Source organism: Mugil cephalus, chromosome 2 (assembly GCF_022458985.1).
Source record: "Mugil cephalus isolate CIBA_MC_2020 chromosome 2, CIBA_Mcephalus_1.1, whole genome shotgun sequence".
Lineage (NCBI taxonomy): Eukaryota > Metazoa > Chordata > Actinopteri > Mugiliformes > Mugilidae > Mugil > Mugil cephalus.
The window spans coordinates 26,500,439-26,520,119 of NC_061771.1; the positions used below are offsets into that span (position 1 = coordinate 26,500,439).

Sequence of the window (19,681 nt, forward strand, 5' to 3'; positions counted from 1 at the left end):
GGTTTAGACCAGTGTTCTCCGTCTCCGTGAAGTCATTCAACATCTGTAATAAAGGAACGGCTCCTGAGCCACGTACTGATGGTAAAGGAATAGTTTGACACAGTGTAAAATTAGTTTATTAGCTTATTTTCTGCTGAGAGCTGGACGAGAAGAAGATTGACACCACTCTAGACGCACGCTAGCTTAGCTTAGCACAAAGACTGAAGGCAGCTAATCTTTAACTTGTTGTTCAACGTATTCACACACAGGTAATACATGAAAGGTAAATCAGAGGTACTGTCTGGCCTATTTATTTTTTATTTTATTTATTTGTACTGGCAGGACTAGCTGTGTCTTCTTCTTCCTCTTCAAGTCTTTGTGCTTATCTTAGCTAACTTGGTGCTAGCTGTTCCTGTTCCTATTCCTCTGAACTTTGTTGCACCCTTTCCCCCCGTTCCAAAGCAGGAAGTTCTCTTCTTTTTTTGTCCAAACCCCGGACCAATCACACATGCTTCCCTCTTCCCTCAGACATGACGTGCTCGGGGCGGGCTCGGGTGTACCACTCCGACCACCCGCCGTCGTACACCGACACCCCCGGGTGGCCGCACTCGTGGGCCGCCAGCGCCACGTGGCACGCCGTCACGGCGGAGCCGCAGGAGCTGCAGATGGGGCGGCGGAGGTCCACGCCAGCGCGGGCGAACAGGGCCTGGAGCTGGTCCTTGGGCAGGAAGTGGCCCGAGGCGGAAAGGAAGGAGTTGAAGGGAACGTTGACGGAGCCGGGGATGTGGCCTGGCTCCGTGTCTGTCAGGCAGAAAGAGAAAGGGAGGTTATTTCATAACCACTCATATAAACCACAAATATGAATGAAGGAATTGGCAGGAAGCATTGATACGGAAGCCCTAAGTGGTCATGCATGCACACATATTATTACCTCTGTTTTCTTGTGATTTTTTCCTGAGATAATGAGATAAAACAAAAACTAAACAACATAAATAACTCACAAGAAAACAGAGGATATTGAGGCGAGACACTACAGGTAAATAGGTTCTCAGCTAACAGATATCACCATGATACTCTTCCAGTTGACTACTAGCATAAATACAATATTTTCTGTATCACAAGTTTTCTGTGAATTTATATTTAAATATGCAAATGAGGAGTTATCGACTTCTGAATAACGGATAAAGTGAAGTTCAAAATTCTTGTTTCATTGAGTTAACATGTTAGATTTCCAAGTATTCACAATCTAAATGAGTAAAATGTTATAGATAAATCAGGCTCTGAATGATATTGGCCTTTCTACTGTCACGATTGGTTGCCAATGCTACGGACATGACCATATTTGGACGGGAAGGACTTCTGCAGGAGAAAAAGAGCTTCACAACAGTGCCTGATATGCCGGGGTAGAGATGAGGCTCCCAGTGCTACGAGCCGCTTTAGAAAGCTGACTTAAAGGGGATTTAGGAGTAAATTGTGTTTTTTTAAATTTTTTTTAATTAGTTTGATCAAAGACATGTTCATGAAGCAAAATTGCAAAACTGATCAGTGCGTCATAGAGCTGTGTTTTTGTCTACCGTGTTTTGCCGTAACTCGTTATCACGGGAAAACAGAGGTAACAATATGTGTGAATGCACGACCACTAAGGGCGTCCGTGCATTCATGATTCGTTGAAACTATAAATTTGCAACGGTGATGTTTTTAGAACTGTTCAAATTGATCAGTGATCTACATTATCGCATTTTAAAGTCACTAATTTCGCCCGTCACTGGCTAAACACTGGGCAGTCGGCGCACTGTGCAGTGAGTATAAGTGTTTTTCTGCAGAGTCAAGAGAAGCAGGACGTTAATTTAACAAGACAGAATAATTGGATTTGAATGGGTTACGTGTATTTCCCACTGGACCTCTTGACATGTGCAACCTTATCAAATCATCATCATTAATTTAAGTTAATTCTGGCCCGTTCTGACACAGATATGGCAATTTATCAGTAATGGTTTAATAGATAGTCTTTAAGTTTATAAGCTATAGTCAAAGCAACTTAATTGTGCCAAGTGTAATGTTCCGTCTTCATGAACAATCAAAAACAACCGATTAAAGCCATCTCTAGTGTTTTTAGACGGACTGATATAAAAAAGCAAGCGTCCCAGCCGGTGTGTTTTGGTTTCCGGGTTTAGTTTGCGGTGCCTCTCAGACCAGACAGATTATTTGCACTACGTCCCATTTCCAAGCACTGCATGAGACAGAGGTCAGAAGAAGCGTCACGTCACCGCAGCTTCGTAGAAAAGTAAAGATCAGACTGAAACTAATGTCTGAGTTTCTTTAAGCGAAAGGGCAAAGGGATGACACCCAAGCGTCATTACACGCATTAGAAACTCGCAGATATGTAATATGGGCTATAATATCTGCTGATGTTCTGAGTCATTGCTGTGAAGAAATGCAGAAAATAGCGCCAAATTGTTTTCCCTTGAGTCAGACAGATAACGTTCGGGTTGAGTTGCTCCAATATCGTGACCTGATCACAAGACTTTTTATACATTTATGGCTTGACATTTGAAATAATTGCACAATATAGACGACTGGGTTGCGGACTGTCAGGATTTCTAATATTTAAACATATATTCCAGTTTTTTGAGGCGTACTAGAAAATGTTCCATCATTGTGTATTTATCATCGTGTTTCTGTATTTGTTTTGTGCTGCAAGTATTTGCAGGGCGTGAGCTGTTAAACGGATGAAAACACATTTTCTTCATTTGCCTTTGTTTTTTTTGTTTGTTTGTTGTTTTTTTTTTTGCATTTGCATGTATTTCCTTAGGTTGCAGTGCGTTGAGCTATCACGGCCACTCGTGCTTTCATCTGTTGGCTCTAGTGTTCATATCAGGGGTGTCAAACATAAAGCCCATGGGCCAGAAATGGCCAAACAAAGGGTTCAGTCTGGCCCGCAAGTGTGCAACAATTACCTAGACAGACATTCACTGCAAAGTTTTCGATTAAATTAGCACCTGTTCCTAATTTGGCCACTGAAGTTTAGGTTTGCAGGAGGATAGTTCATAATTTACTTGTTATTCTTTGCAAATAAAGAAAGAAAACATTTGGAGTGGTCGTTAATTATAGGTTATTATGCTTCTATGTTCCTGGTCCGGCCCACCTAAGATCACATTAGTCTGTATGTGGTTATTTGAAATATGATGAGTAGTTTTAGGTTATTCCACATTATCACCAAAGCACAGCAGCTAAATTTGTGTATTTGCACAAAAACTTACTTTTGTAACCAATAAAGACCTTGTCTCATCACACTGTATATGTCTGAAGACAATTAAATGCTTTGCAAAGAAAAACTGTGACGGCTCTACTGGCTTATTTTAACCAAACTGAAAATTATTTTAACCAAACTGAAAAGAAAAAAAAAAAGAAATCTTCTCCATTGAGTGGAAAACAGTCAGTTACCGACAGATCAAGGTTCACTGCTGAAGCTGCTTTCACAAATGGAGTTTCACCTGCAGAGAGGCCCCACAACAGCTCACCAAAGCTTTTCTTTGTGTATATCAGTGTGTGTTTAGTATTATATGTGCAGGTAAGGGTGTGTGTGTGTGGTGAGAATTATAAGGAATTAGATAACACGCGTACTTGAGGCGTCTTATCTCTGGACTGTATTGTGACGTGCTGCTGTCTGTAGAGACCGACGTATCTACGGGTGGACAACGTCTAAACTCTAACGCCATCTCCTCTGTCCTTCAGCAGCGAGGAAGCAGCGGCTCAGATTAAAGTTTTTTTTACAGTAGCTGTCATGGAATAGGACTGGGTTTTGAAAATCAAATCTTCATTTGAAAGATTTGATATTGTCTGTGAAGGTTCTCAGTCGTCCAGGTCATGGCTACTCATCCGAGTAGCTTCTTCAGTTCTTCAGTTGCTTTTTTTTAAAAAACAAATAATAAATCTTGCTGTAGTCGCTCCATGTCAACAGTGGCGTGGATATTGTCACAGTCCAATATAATATACCAGCAATATAACAGAAAAATGAATCACAATACAGTTTCTGTGAAGGTTCTCAGTCATCCAGGTCATGGTAATCCAAAAAAGCGTTGAATAAGCGTTGAATAAGGTCAGCTGGACTTGTAGAATTTCTTGAAGACGTTCCTCCACTCATCTGAGTAGCTTCTTCAGTTCAACTGAACTGTACTTTTCTAAGTTTTTCAACTGAACTGAATTGAAGAAGCTACTCGGATGAGTGGCGAAACGTCTTCAAGAAATTCTACAAGTCCAGCTGACCTTATTCAATGCTTTTTGGACAATACAGTTTCATATTCTTAACATTAATTAGTTGTTACGCCCCAGTACTCTTCCGCGGATACATATGCGGCGCTGCCGGTTTGAAGGTATATTTGTTTTCTCAAAGTGCCTGATGAAAAAACAATCTACCACCTCTAATTTTTTTTTCTTATGGGTGGCCCTAATACTCTTCTGTAGAAAATCTCTGTCACAACTAAGCATAAACAGGAAAAAAAATCCTTGTGAATCGATTCACACCTTCGTTTTTTGGCAAACGTATCGTTTCTGCATTTTAATTTACTTTTGAATTCTTTCTGACCCTAAAAAAAGGTTCAAGTCAAAGCATTTTAGTTTCAGTCAGAGACTGAAACGAGAGCAGGGATGTTGATGAGGAGAGTATCAGGTCTCCTGTGCTGCCAGTTCCTGAATAGTTTGACAGGTTCAGTGAATAAGAGCGTTATTAAAACAGTGGCCCTGGTTCCCCTTTGACCAGAGACCTGCTTAGTATTGACTGTCACTGTCACAGTAGTGATGATATAATCATTTATGTTACAGCGTTGATGAGAACAAAACAAGCCATCTGATGACGTCTCTTCATTGTATTGGGTTGTTTTTTTTTCCTGGTTAGCAAACACTTTAATCTAATGGAGAGACGTCCTAATCTGTGGATCAACACCTCCAGGAATCCAGACTGAGTGAATTCACAGCTCGCTGCAGTTTTCCCAGATTGTCCCTTTTGTTTGTTGTTTGTTGATATCTCTGCTCCTGTCAGGGAAGCTCAAACTCATGCAGTAACGCAATCAGGTTGAGATGATTAAATCACAAGATGTGAACCGGCATCGTGTTTAAATTAGCCGACAGTTTTAAAGCTCTTCGTCGAAGTTATTGTGACTCATATTTCTCCATAAGCTGTAGGAGCAGTCAAACAAGTCGGCTTGGTATGTGTGGCTCCTTTGGAAAGACACAAGGACTCTTATTCACTATATTTTTCTCCGAGTTTCTATTCTGCATCTGTTTTTTTTCCGTGTGCTGTGAACATTTAGGGAAACTGACAATAAAGATTTAGAGTAAATCCAGATTTTACTCTAGTAGGGATCTAGTGAATCCAGAGGCCAGGTCAACAAAAAACGTTTAGTTTTTGTTGTTGTTGTTGATCTTAAACGTTTTTGTGTCCATGTCTTACTTCCAGTGTCAGACTGTATCCTGTTATTCCCTCCTCCTGTCAGTGGTCATAATGTTGTGGCTGACAAGAGGAGGCAAGCTCACCTGTAGTCTGATTCCTAACCACAGGAGAACTAAACAGAAGCATCACACTGGCTTTACCGTAGATACTCACTATCTCTGGGTTCAGGGTCCAGTCCTCTGAACCTCCCTCTGGGTCTGGCGTCCACCACCTGGAGCTTCTTGGTGTCCAGGTTGTCCAGGATGTCCTCGTAGGTCTTCACCCACGAGCGGTTCAGGGAGGCCTTGAACTCGGCCGGAGTGGCTTTCACGCACCGGTCGCTCACCGGCCGACCCTCCAGCTCCCAGTTCCTGAGCCCCCCGTTGAGCAGAGACACCGAGCCGTGTCCAAACACCCGGAACATCCACCACACGCGCGGCGCCGAGAACGCGCCGTACTCGCTGCCGTCGTACACCACGACGTGCGTGTCGCTCCCCACCCCCAGGTTCCCGACGTAATCTGCAAAGATCCTCTCCGAGGGCAGCATGTGGTCCAGGGGAGAGGTCTTGTCGCAGCACTGGTCTATGTCAAAGAAGCCCGCGCCCGGTATGTGCCTCTTCTTGAACTCGCTCCTGGCGTTTCGCCTCAGTTTGGGCAGGTACCAAGAAGTGTCCAAGATGCGCAACTTCCCCTGCACCTTGGCAGCCTCCGCGAGCCACTTAGTGGAGACCAGAGCTCTCGCCTGGTGCGTCATGGTCAGGTCTGGAGAGTCGGGGCAGCTGCAAAGTTAACAGTGGTTCGGCTGCATCCACCTGATCCTGTGGCAAAGGTTGGAAACTGAGAGAGAGAGAGAGAGAGAGACGCCCCCAATTCACTGCAACAGCTGGAGGTGAAAGGAGGGCGGTGGCACGTGACAGTAATGGCATTACTTCGTTACTGTGTAATACGTCTGATCAGGCTGTTCATTATTCATTAAACCATTATTATTATTATTATTATTATTATTATTTATGGTCTATTAAACCAGTTTGCTCTATATTGAAAGTCATGACTGATGATTTTTAACATTAGTTCTCTAGAGTTTGAAACGCTCGTTTCTTTATAACTGGGTCCTTTGCTTCGACCTATATTCTTAAATAGCCTTAGTCTCACTCTGCGTTTTACTGGCCTTAAAATGTTTTTTTTTTTTAGTGTGCGGTTGTACCGGTGCACGTCTGTTAATGATCATGTTGAGTCGAGACAGTTAATTATGATGAATCGTGTTCTGTTGTCTCTTGTTACGTTTATTAAGTTGTTTTTATTACTTCTTCTGCTGTTTTCTTTATCTGCTAATGTGCACTGCAGTTTATATCCTTGAATATTAAATTTAAAAATTTTCATTACATAAATGTATTTAAAAAAAAATAAATAAATAAAAATCCAAGTTAATTTTTCTTCTTTTTCTGTTTTTTTCGGTACTAATTTTACTTAATACGTTTTAAGTAAATTATTGATATTATGTGCATGGATATCTGTAAATATTACATCTATTATATTGTTTTTTTATTACTTCTTAAATTTTAAATTTAATTAAAAAATAAATGCCATTAAACAGAAGTATTTAAAAAATCTATTCGTCTTAAATAAATAAATATATCTGTAAATAATTATTTTATTAATACATGTTTTTATTAATGCTTTCTGTTGCTTTTTTTCTCTTAATTAACTTATTTAACACATATTTAAACCAGTCATTGCTGCTATTATTATTATTATTATTAGTAGTAGTAGTAGTAGTAGTAGTAGTAGTAGTAGTATGCATGATATAATAGGAGGAGCGCGGACTTCATGTAAAAGAGTGGAAGTTAACCCTTAAATAGATCATGCACGCATCTTGAAGTTTATCGTGTGAACATTTTAATCATGATGTGTCAAAATACTCAGTTTGCTGTGCAAGCTTTTAACATAGATTAAAAATTAATGATATAATCGTGATTAATTGTGTTTCTTAGCGTGGTAGTCAAATGGTTAAAGTAGGAACCTTGTGCACATTAGACTCATATCCGCCCGGTTGTTTTTTAGCGGTGCACACAAGGAGATAACCGGATGTTGATTGACTCGCATGCTGCTTGTGTCGGGACTAAAGGGAGATTGTGGTAGATGTAGGTTTCCTACATCATAATAAACGTGACATAATTAAATCGAGATGTCGGCGTCGTTGATTAGGAGAGGACTGGAGCTGCTGAGCGACGATGTCAAAGGTCCGTTTACTGACGTTAGTTTAGGTTCAAGTCCTGGGTTGTTACTGTCCGGACCGGTGTGACCGGGTTTTATGTGTTACATCGATTCAATAAAACTAATTTAAATTACAGTTTTTTTAAATGTATATATATAGAAAATGTCTATGAGTAGTATTTATTTTTGCTTTATTCTATTGTTTTCCTGAAAAAAAAAATAATATTAATAATTAAACGCTCCATTGGAGTTTTGTTTAAATGCAATATTTGAGAAGTTAAAACCAGTAAAGTAAATAGTTTTATATTTAACCACATATTACGCCAAAACTGTGCAAACACTTTAACGTGCACTTAAGAGTAAACTGTAAATTCCCTTGTTTGCATCTTAAATAATGAGACTGTCCTGTGCCAGATGTCAGTAAAGGGAAGAAGAAGAAGCAGCAGCAGAAAAAGAAGAAGAAGCAGGGGACCCCCGGCTCGGACAGAGTGATGGAGCTGGTGAGCACCAAGAGGCAGGGAGTCACCAGGCAGGTGAAGAGGCTGCAGGGCCGGCTGGGTCCAGGGAAGAGCAAAGCCACGGTCAAAGACAAGAGGATCAAATCTGCAGTGGGTCGGTCAGCTTGTTGAAACTCTCACTTTCGCCAAAGTCAAAATAATAAAATCAAAAAAAAAATTGTAGATACTGTTTATGCTAGAGATTGACCGATACGGATTTCTTTTAGGGCCGATACGTGCTGCTGGTTTTTCTGAGCCGCTATTAGGAGCCAGTGCTGCTTTTTCTCCCTGTTACAAGTTTAAACCAAAAACATGAACATTTATTGAGCTGTTGAGGGACATTTTTCTCTCCTTTGTCTCTGAATGGACTCTACAGACTCTATTCCACCTCACCTTGAGAAAGGCAAATCTGTCGATTGACTCTCAGTCTGCTTTGGTCCTTCTCAGCCAAGTATGATTAGCTCACAGGCAACAACACATATTCCACTAAAACCTTAACAACAGCTCCGATCTAAACTATGGACAGTGGTTGATTGGCAACCTGCACTATGGGCTGAGAAAAAATGGAAACATGAGATCTCTAGTTTATGCTCGTCTAGATGCAACCATGCATTTGTTGTGCAGTAAAACACTCCTGGTGTCCGGATTGTTCCTTAAACCGGCCCATTATCTACTTCTAGTATCTACAGCTGATGCGTTAACCTTGTCATTCCTTCCCGCTTCTAAGTCACGTCTTCTTCTTTGGTTTTTTAATTACAGAGGAGTTCAGGAAGAAGCAAGGGAAGAGCCACCTGAGCGCTAACCTCAAATACTTCACGGCGACTTTACCCGCAGCGAGAGAGTCCGAGGCGATGAAGGTGAGGAAGGTTTTAATGGCTCACAACCGCTGTCTGTGGTGGACGCATCTAACCCTAACGAGGGACGTCCCTGTCAGTTATTGATTCATGTTGAATCAAGTTGATAGTGTTAAATAAATGATGATCTTCTTCCACCGTTTCTCCAAACTTCCACATTGCACCGTTTACATATTTCTGTCTGGCCAGGAAAAGTACGTCCGTGCAGGAGACACGTTTAGTCACGAGACTTTTTCAATTCTTCAAAAGAATGAGAAATAAAGTAGAATTAAAAAAAAAAGATGAAACGGATAAAAGAGATACATGGCAAAATGAGATTCATCTATAGAAACGGAATAAAGTGAAAGGAGTGTGAAGAGTCCGTGTGATTTGTCCTTTTTCGATATTTGGCAGCTTTGACGAAGAAGACGACAAACATACGTTTCCTTTTTTCAGACACTGATTTCTTTGATAATAGACAGATGTGAATCAAACCTCGTCATGTTTCGACGGAAGCTTCCTCATAGGTGTCACCGATGGGTGACGCTCTCTGATCCAGCGCTGGTGTCTGTTGTCTTTGTGCGGGCGACTGTGTCTTTATCTCAGCCCGTGACGTGTTTCTCTTTTGCAGCGGTCGGTTACGGCTGATTTGTAGTTTTCTTGTCGTACTTTAAGTTCTTGTTTATCGTGTGCTGAACTTTCTCCCCGATGTGTCTCTCATTGCATGGCTGACATAGAATCTCATATATGGCATGTGTTATTTTGTTTGATTTTGTCCTTAGGGTGTCGTAGTATTTGCCATAATTATCTGAGCTTATGTTTTATTTTCTCATGTGTCTCTGGATGTGTTTGGTGACGTCTCTGACACACGGTAGCGTCAACATTCCTCTGGCGTCTGTTTTGTTGACGTGTTTTTTTTTCTCCTCCTGTATGTTCTGTTTCCTTTTTTTCAGTGCGCGCTGTGTGTGTTGTTCCTCCTGTCTTCTGTTATTATTGTTGTGCGTTTATATAATTATGTGTGGGAGGCGTGACCGTGTTGTCACAGTCGGTGCGTTTACATGCACAACTTAATCAAACTACGCTCTGAATTCCACCTTCTGAATGTTTAGATGCAGCAGAGAAAACTGGCTGGAACATGTTCTCCTCCTCCACACTAGGGGGCGATATGTGTCTTTTTAGTGGGTTAATATCATTTTAATTCGGCCCGTTTTCTGCTTGACTAATTACGTCATATAATAAACAAACATAGACAAGAGTCGTCCACGTGTCAGACCAGTATTTCAGATAATAGTTCAGCTCTTTTAATCTCATACGTGATGTTTGCGCTACTCATGGTGCGGGAAAGATGGCGCTATCCCTCAGACGGTTTTTCTACCGGCTCTGTTACCTTCTTCTTCTGACACGCATCATCCTACACATGGCGGAGAAAACAGACGTCCAACCGCATTATCTGGGTCTCAGTCGGAGTTTTAGTCGTAGTAACGTGTTTACATCACGTTACATTCCAGCTAGAAGCCGATTAAGAAAACTCACAACTGACAGGACGGTCACACCTCGGTAACATCAGCTGATAAGGACACATCACTCTGTCATCAGTGTCTGACAGAAGGAAAACAATAACATGTTGTTGATGGTAAAGACACAATGAGCACGGCTGAGCTAAAAGGAAGAACGTGTTTGATTTATGGAAAACACAAGTTAAATAACTACAAAGGACTGAGCTTCAATGCTGGAACATCTTAAATATTCATTTAGAGTTGTTCTATTATCAATCAGGGAATTGATTCAAATAAATGTTTTTTTCTGTCTCCTGAAATGTTTTTTTTTCGACGTACATTCACGTCCAATGAGACCGACTCCCTGTGTCGTCCATGAACGTGAGTCTGTACTAAGAACTTGTGTGTGTTTCTGTCTGACCCAGATCCTGAACCACAGTTCGGGGAGACAGTCCAGGAACCGCCGGGAAGGACCGGTCAAGAAGCCCAAGAAGGAAGAGTCCCTGTTCACAGAGGAGGAGTTCAAGAAGTTCCAGAAAGAATATTTTGGCCGGATGGTGGAGGACGGGAAATAAAGAAAGCACGGACGTAAAGACACTGCAGGGCTCAGTGGAGGCACCACGGCCACAATATGTGGATGAAGGTGGAAGTTTCAACCTCACATGTACTCCACAAACATTGTGTTGCTTCAGGAAGATTTTAATATGGATGTTTTTGTTTGTCCATTCTGAACAGTGATACTGATCAGTAGATTAGTTACTGTTATAAAACATGAAGCAACGCTGATGAGTGACTCAGATTTGTGCATTTTTACATGATGAGTCAAAGGTTCATTAAAGGTTCTTCTTCTTGTCTAATTTTCCTCGTGATGGTTTTCCTCCAGGCACGACACGTTTTTTATTCAAAATCAAAATTACACGACTTCCTTTTCAGCCCATTCAAGTACCAACATCAGAGCAAATAGTTCACAGAACTCATCAGGGAGGTTTCTTTACAATTCAAGATCCTGAACATCGACCTAGAGGGGAGTCACCCCAGAAACATGAACATATAGAAGGAAAAGAAAACACATTTTTGGAAAACACATGTTGGAATTCTAGCCCGTCTCATTTTAAAAAGCGTTCTGGTTCACACAGATATTTTATAATAACGATCACAGGAGCCCTTCTGTTTAAGAATAAATCAGATTTTAAGTTTCGCTGTTATTCTTTCCATCAAACTGACGTAGGGTGAGGTTTAAGTCTGAACAAAGTCATCGTTCTCCTTGCCACTAACAGGAGGATGTTCAGCAAGTTGCCCCGTACATTTTCATGATCTGTACTTCAATCTGGAGTTGCTCCTAAAACATGGCGCAGTGGATGGATCTAATGGTAAATCAATATTCAAAACGGCCAAAATTTCAGGACAAATCTCTTCCCAGTAAGGTTTTATTTTTGGGCAGACTCAAAAAAATGTGTCCAATATTCCTACAATTCCTCTATAAACATAAATTTGTTATATTTTTGTCAAATTTTGCTACAAGGAACAGAGTTCTGAAATACCTTGTTTTTGTTTTTAGTTTTTAACAATATTTTTATTGAAGTTTCAAGTGCATAAATATATATATATACACATATATCACGTTTATGGAGTACCAACTCTGACAAAATAAATAAATCATTTCCATAAATAAATAAATATCATTTATGTCATATATTTAAGTATTTATTTTTTAAGTATTTGTGGAAGTTATTTATTTATTTACTTTGTCAGAGTTGGTCCTCCATACACGTTCACACAGACAAAGAAAATAAATAGATTTAAAACAAAGGTAAAATGAACAGTGACAACAAAACATCAAACTAATGGAATAAAGTAACAACAATAAATAAGAAAAAAGATGGAACAAAATAAATTAAGTAAAAGGCAATAAAATGTCAGTCTCTGAGTCTGAGACACGTCATCAACTCCCTGTTTCATATTTTGCCAGTGATGGTGGTTCTACATTTCTCCAGTATCGTACAATCACTCTTCTTACATAGAAAAGTCCAAACTCAATCATTTTCCATTGCTTTGTTGTTCTGATAAAGTCATTTACATGTTTAATTCCCGTCTGAATTCTCTCCACACTTCATTTTTTTAGTCTATAATTTAATTAAATGTGTGTGTTCTTTTTGTGATATGTTGGAGAAGAAATTCAAACATGTGATATTGTTCTTTTTAACATTCAGTGTCCCAGATGTGTAATGACAGTAAATTTAAAATCCTGCCTGGACGACTTCATACTTTCATTGATGTTCATTTATCTGTTTGCTGTGACGTCTGAACCGCTGTGAATAAACACCAGATGAGCGTCAAGGTTTCATTTTTACATCTGTCAGCTGTCAGTCGAGTTCGTGCTCGTGCATCAAAGGAGCGAACGTTGAGCGAATACAGGTCCATCATGTCCCAGGTAAGAAATTAAATCATGGGATTTATCTTTTCAAAGTTTGTTGTTTTGCAGATAAATGTCCTCGTTGGAGTTTGCACATTGTCTTTACAGGAAGGCAATGTTTTTATTTTTATTTTATTTATTTAATTTTATTTAAAATTTCATTGCATATGAAGATGACAGGGATCTTGACACGAGGGATTCTAACATGTTCTCCTGTGTAATAATGAATGCATCACATTAGATACTTGATTTATCTTGTGAAAGTTCATTGCATATAAACAGATATAAAAAATATTTAAGTTGTATATTAATATGAATATGTAACGCTACGTAAGGAAAAATTTGTAGTTTTAAATTATTCTGAATGTGATTAATGATTATTTTTACACATTAAATCTCCAAGTCACGTCAAATAAAACTGAAATAATCACCACTTCTCTAGTTTTTCAACATTCTGCAGCGAACCAGGTTTCGTAACTTTTCCTCCATCTCACCGATGTCTCCTGAAACTTTAATGAGATAATAACGTCCCACGGGAAAATCTCTTTGCTTTTTAGACCTTTGATCTTATTGCTGCAGCAAATGATTCATATTCATGTTTTAAGATAATGTCAAATTTACTTAAAAAAAAAAAAATGAATAAAAAATAGAATAAAAATAGTGAGTTTTGCTCAGAGCAAAAGTGAAAGTAACTCAAGAGACAGAAGCTTTCCGCCCGACATGTTTGACAATGTCAGTGATTAATCTTGTCTTCGAAGAATTTGCCTCCGCCCTCATAATTACTGGAGTGTGAATGGATGTACCAGAAAAAGGAATTCAGATAAACAATGTTTTGTGTTTTGGGTAGTTTGAGGTTTGGCTTTCATCGCACTACTGGAGTGAAAGGAATCTAAAGCAGCTATTTGACTCCTGTGAATGGTTGAGCTTGTTATATGTCTGACATGTGTCCTCAGATAATCTTTCACTGTGTAATTGTCACCTCTCTGTTCTGTAGCCAAAGCCTCCCACTCCCAAGCCGAGGATCTCATATCCTCTGTCTCCCACAAAACCTCCACAGGTCTGTGCACGGTGCTCTCTAACATCTTAAATAGTTCAACGTACCGATATAATTTTTTTATTGATCTGGTGAAAATGTGTTTTGTTTCAATTCAGAGAACTTTCTCTTTGTCACCTCCAACGAGTCCAACGTCTGCAATAACTCCACCATCTCCAATAACTCCACCATCTCCGATAACTCCAACATCCCCACGGACGCCAACATTTCCAATGACTCCACCATCTCCAATGACTCCACCATCTCCAATAACTCCGCCAGCGGTGTTACCGAAGACCAGGATCGTTAAAATGAATTCAAGACAAAGCTCCAGTGATGAAACAGTAACGCTTAATTATTATTATTTCTTAATCTCAGTCTTGTCTATTCAAAAATATAGCAAAAAAGGAAGTAATGAAACAGACCCCATCCCAAGTACTCAGTACTGACCTTAACCTCCTGAGACCCAGCGTCCTCATATGTGGACATTACATTTTGGGTTTGTTGCAGCTTATTCTGCTTCATTTAGACCTGTTGTCCTCATATGGGGACACTTTTATCTGCCATGTACTGGTAACGAAGAGTCATTATACCCGTTTATTTATTCTTATTAACTTTTCTAGTTTGATAGGACACGTTTGAGGATGTTGGGATTTCATCGTTTCCAATTCTGCTTTTGCATTAAACTAAACAGTTTTATATTTTGGTTACACACTGGTGACTTAAATTGTAATATACAGTGAAATAATCCCTGTGTCCACACAGAGGTTCTCAGGGTGATTTTCCAGTTTACAGTTTGTTATCTAAAAGAACTTTAGAAACTTTTATCAGCATTTATCAACAGATGTTTAAAATTCACTGTTTTTGAAGCAGTAGATGCAACTTTTGACAAGTCAGGTTGCAAAAATGAAACGTAGCAATCCAAAATAAAAAAAAAAGGTGGATACACCAATCAGGCATAACATTATGAAGTGAACAACACTGACAATACAATGTTTGTTTGGGAAACTTTTGGGCCTGACATTCATGAGGATGTTTCTTTGACGTGTAGCACCCACCTTGTAGTATTATTATTATTATTATTATGAAACATTTATTTACACAAGCAAATCTTGTTGAGAGACAAGGAATGATTTTCAAGAGAAACCTGTTCTAACAAGAGAGACCTGTTCAACACAATGATACAACATTCTTCGTAGACAGACACATAAAGAGATGTTCCCTGGATAAACATTCAAACTTTATGTGAAGAAGTGCCAAGAATAAAACAGGAACAGGTTCCAACAGAAGATCTTTCCAGGCCCTTAAGAAAGAGCTGACGTCTCCAAGGGGAATCAGGTTGGAGGTGAAGTCCTGAGAACGTAGTCCTGAGAACCACGTACGGGTTTGTAAATAAACATAGACTTAAGCAGACCTTATTTGTCATTTAGATTTCCATCCAGATAAGATTTCAGTGCAATGACTCAGAACTTTGTATAACAAAGATAATATAGGATGAGGATAAATATACTGCACACTTACTATTTATAGAGTCTGACACAGGCACACACACAAAAATAGCTGAGGAACAACTTAAAACAAAACAAAAAAACATGAAGACCTCTAAATTCCCTAGATCCCAAACTGATCAAGTATCTGTGGGATGATCCACAGAGGCCCCTCCCCTTAACCCATAGGACCCAAAGACCCCACTAACAACATCCTGTTACCAGACACAGGACACCCTCAGAAGGTCCATGTCCACTCTCTGATGAGTCACAACTGTTTTGGAGTCACAGGGGAGACCTACACAATGTTAGGAAGGATGGTCTTAATGTTATGCCTGATTGGTGTATGTATATATATCAAGTACTTCTTATCACCTTGATGAGTCACCACAACTCATCATGTCAGATAACACTACAGCTGTTCCTCGTGCGCTTACAAGGCAAAAAAAAAAAAAAAAAAAAAAGCTTAATGATGAAAATATAACCATGCTAATGGTTTAAAAACATTAATGAACTTAATAAAGAGACACGACGATTAATTAACTTTTCTTTTTCGCCCACCAGGACGGCCAGTCTCTGCCGAGTTTCTACAAGAAAACTGCTGGTGAGTAGGAGAGAAAACATTGATTGAAAACATTTCTATCTGATGTAACTGTGTTGTTGTTGAACTGGTTTTTATTGACTTCCAGGCTGGAACGATATCTGCAGAGAGCTCAAAGGAAAAGGGGCATCATCAGCTGAGTAAGTGGAGCGTGGACTCTGTTGTGCAACAAGTCAGGCCAATGTTCTCAAGACCCTGTGTTCCCCACAATGAAACGCCCCCACATGACATGAAGGGTCCGATGTTCCTCAGCTCTGTATGGCACATATTTGCTTAACATGACATGGGCTGACACTGTTGTATGACTCTTAGTTAGGAGAGTAACATCCAGGTCGACTGGTTCCTTTGACCAAGATCAACAGTGTTACTTTAGTAAAAGTGCTAAGTCAACAGCCATCAATGAGTGTTTTGCAGGATGTGTGACTTCGTACGACTCAACGACGACTACTTTGTTTTATTTATTGAAGATTAACTGGAAGTTTACTTGAAATCAATGACGCAATGTCCAAAAAAACAAGGAATCGTTGTGATTGTGTTTGTGTTAAAAAGTATTTTTTTGACCATCTCACATCCACCACAGCATCTAGAACTGGTGGTACTGGTTCATGGTGGCACACAACCTCAACATCAAGGTGTATATACATACACCGGTCAGGCATAACATTATGACCACCTTCCTGGTATTGTGTAGGTCTCCCTTGTGCCTCCAGGAGAGGTCTTCAACGCTTTTAAGGCCAAGGACCTCCAGACTCATGGAGAGATTAAGTAGGGACGCCCTAGCTACTATATGACGGGGTCTACAGGAATCTTAGTGTCTGCTTAAACATCAATTGTATTATTACAGTAAAATGTTCTCATAAAACGTTCCAGGAGCATCGAAGATAAAGCTCAAGAGCTCCAAGAGGCTGTCCAGCGTTACATCCAACTGATGGACGAACACGGCGACACCATGAAACAATACATCGATGATCTTTACTCCATCGCTGAAAACTTAGACAAGGTAACAAGAACACGTGATGATGAGCAGTTATGCACATCTACTGTAGATCTCACACTGCAGATGAAGAAGGCGTTTCTTTCAGATGTGTTAGATTTAGATGTGTTGATAACTGGATTCCTTCTTTTTTTTTTCTACTTTAAGGTTTCAAAGGGGACGAAGATCGCTGGCATCACGGGAGGAGCCACGACCGTAGCAGGAGGTGCGGCTGCAGCCGTCGGCATCATCCTGTCCCCGTTCACGCTGGGAGCCTCGCTGGCTCTGACCGCGGTCGGGGTCGGTGTGGCTGCAGCCGGCGGCGTCACCGGGGCGTCAGCAGCCATCGCGCACAAGGTGCTTGGATATGAAACTTAAAACTTTTTCCTTTCTGCAGTCTTCTTTCTCGCCTTCTCTAAAGCAGGGGTGCCCAAATTACTTCAAACACTGAAAGGGACATAAAGTTAAAATATATAGTATGTACAGCATGCATGTGCAAAATAAACAAAAATACTTTTAGGAAAATGAATGACACTGGTCATTGTGCTTCACATTTATGTTCAAAAAAATGACTGAACATCTAGCTGGCTTCTTTAAATAGTTGAAGCACTCTATTATATTTGAACACGGACATAGATCATTATTAGGTCTTGTGCCTATATCTTCAAATACAAAGGCATTTAGTGCAATGAACAAAGCAACACGGGACAAAACATGCCCGAAATGAAATCTGTAGCCTACTGTACTTACTAGAGCAATAAACAAGGCGAAACATGGCCCCATTAATCATACAGACTTCAGTCATACAACATACACTGCGGTGGAACCTTGATAAAAAAAAAAAAAAAAAAAAAAAAAAGATAATCGTTTTCACAACTTATTTTGAATTTTCGGTTGTCTGTGTGCCACTGTCTGACACGCACCACCTGCGTCCTCTCACCCGCTCTGCTGGTCTTCTTCACCTCACAAGATTTGATCTGGCAGTAGCTCAACAGCGCCACCCTACAATCAATGCATCACAATGGTATTCTCTGGTCAGAAGTGGAAGTGCACCAATAAATAATATGTATCGAGGGGCAGCGAGGAGCTGAAGGTGGGGAAAAAATAATACAGTGGGCAAGGCGCAGACCAAATATAATTGGGGGCCCCAAACTGCCTGGATTTTTTTTTCTTGACCTAGATTTATTTTATTTTTTTTGGCTTTTTATAATACTCTTTCATAGTTTTAAGACACTCTGGGGGCCCCGGGCAAAAGGCACCTTGGGGGCCCCATCAGGGAGACTCCCAATGTGTCGTTGTTGTAGTGTCTAAAACAGTATCAAATGTGTCGTTCATTACTGACCGAATGAGGCCCTCTCTAGCCACTAGCAAGCAGCTGCTAGAAGGGGGCTCCTTTAATATCTATAGGGGTTCCATCATTGTCATTACTATGGACCAATATCAGCCAACTCTGGGGTCCCCCTTCCAGCTAGCCCTAGGCTAGAGGACTACTGCTCAACCTGGTCGAGTCTTTGTCAACTTGCTGGAAAAATCAAAAATCCAAAGATTTCCGCACACTCGAGATTTGTACAATGGTTCCACTTTAATGTTTTGTCTCTTCTTACTGTCGTACTTTAGCTTCTTTTCCTTGTTTTTATTTTGTTGTACATGTTACTGATTGATTGGTCTAGTGTTAGACGTTTGAAATAAATCAAATACGTCTCAGAAGAAGTTTCCATGAAATGTTCCTTCATGTAAACCAAAATAACGAGGCAGCGTGTCATCTCCAGCAGGAACGATTCACTCATTTAACACAATATGAAATCTGTGCTTACAGGTGAATGCGACAATGGACAAGAAGAAACTGGAAAAGCTCGTGCAGGACTACGGGCACATCAACGAGACCATCCAGCCCTGCTTGATGTCCATCGTAGAGCCGCTGAAGCAGCACGGTCTGCCCGTCCTGAGCAAAATTAGGATGGATCCAGAGACGGCGGGCAAGTTGTTGGATCTGGCTGCGACGTCCGGGGCAAACGGCTTGCCCTTAGACGCCAACCTCAGGACCGCCGGGGTGATTAAAGGTTTTGCCCTCGGCATGGACTTCTACTACACCCAGGGAAAAGACGGGAAGAAGAAGGTGAAGAAGGGGCTGGAGTCGAAGTTTGCAACGAAAATCCGCGAGTTTGCAGAGGACCTCAAAAAAGCTTTGGCCGAGCTCATGAATATTAAGGAACTGTGCAGCATGAGTTATTAGTTAAGGAACATGTGTAGATCTATATCAGTCAAGAGTTTGGACTCATTTTCTCGTCCAATTCAGTGACAAAGTGGTGTATGAAAACTAAACTTTATGATACATTTTGGGTGGATTTAATGATTAAAAACAGCGTAAATAACTGAGCTTTAGTTTTCTCTTCTTTGTTCATGCAATTGCTGTTCTTTTCTTTAACGACACTGATCCACTCATTCCTCTCTCCGGGTCAGCTGTTCTTTTCTGTTCTACCTGTAAAACATAAAATAGTTAACATCCAGGAGGTCGGTCCAGTCTTTTACTGAGAAAGATATAGAAGGAGTCTATCAAGTTTAACCAGACAGAACATACATCTACGAGTCCAAATGTTTTCTGAATGGTTGACTCTGAATGGGCCATCAGCCAGACTGGTATGACTTGAATATTCAGTTGTTCGATGCTGTTTGACGCCTGAACTGCAGTAAATAAAAATGCCAGCTGAAGCACATGGTTTCATTCTT

The 19,681-nt window shown here is 40.3% G+C and overlaps 3 protein-coding genes across 3 annotated transcripts; 2 read left to right on the forward strand and 1 right to left on the reverse strand.

The window, feature by feature from the left end:
• Nucleotides 1–100: 100 nt before the first annotated feature.
• On the reverse strand, nt 101–6,786 carry mpst (mercaptopyruvate sulfurtransferase). Its single transcript, XM_047578107.1, has 2 exons — nt 5,582–6,786; nt 101–780 (listed from the first exon to the last, which is right to left on the reverse strand). The coding sequence occupies exons 1-2, from the start codon at nt 6,159–6,161 to the stop codon at nt 482–484; spliced, it is 879 nt and encodes a 292-aa protein (XP_047434063.1). The 5' UTR covers nt 6,162–6,786; the 3' UTR covers nt 101–481.
• A 693-nt stretch (nt 6,787–7,479) lies between these two features.
• rps19bp1 (ribosomal protein S19 binding protein 1) lies at nt 7,480–11,304 on the forward strand. The gene is made up of 4 exons (XM_047578113.1): nt 7,480–7,647; nt 8,036–8,233; nt 8,878–8,975; nt 10,873–11,304. Exons 1-4 carry the CDS (start codon nt 7,593–7,595, stop codon nt 11,020–11,022), a joined length of 501 nt encoding a protein of 166 aa, XP_047434069.1. The 5' UTR covers nt 7,480–7,592; the 3' UTR covers nt 11,023–11,304.
• Nucleotides 11,305–12,180: 876 nt separating this feature from the next.
• Nucleotides 12,181–19,663, forward strand: LOC125003862 (apolipoprotein L3-like). Its single transcript, XM_047578100.1, has 8 exons — nt 12,181–12,878; nt 13,855–13,917; nt 14,013–14,237; nt 15,945–15,984; nt 16,070–16,121; nt 16,852–16,981; nt 17,123–17,311; nt 18,771–19,663. Exons 1-8 carry the CDS (start codon nt 12,774–12,776, stop codon nt 19,185–19,187), a joined length of 1,221 nt encoding a protein of 406 aa, XP_047434056.1. The 5' UTR covers nt 12,181–12,773; the 3' UTR covers nt 19,188–19,663.
• The last annotated feature ends 18 nt before the right edge of the window (nt 19,664–19,681 follow it).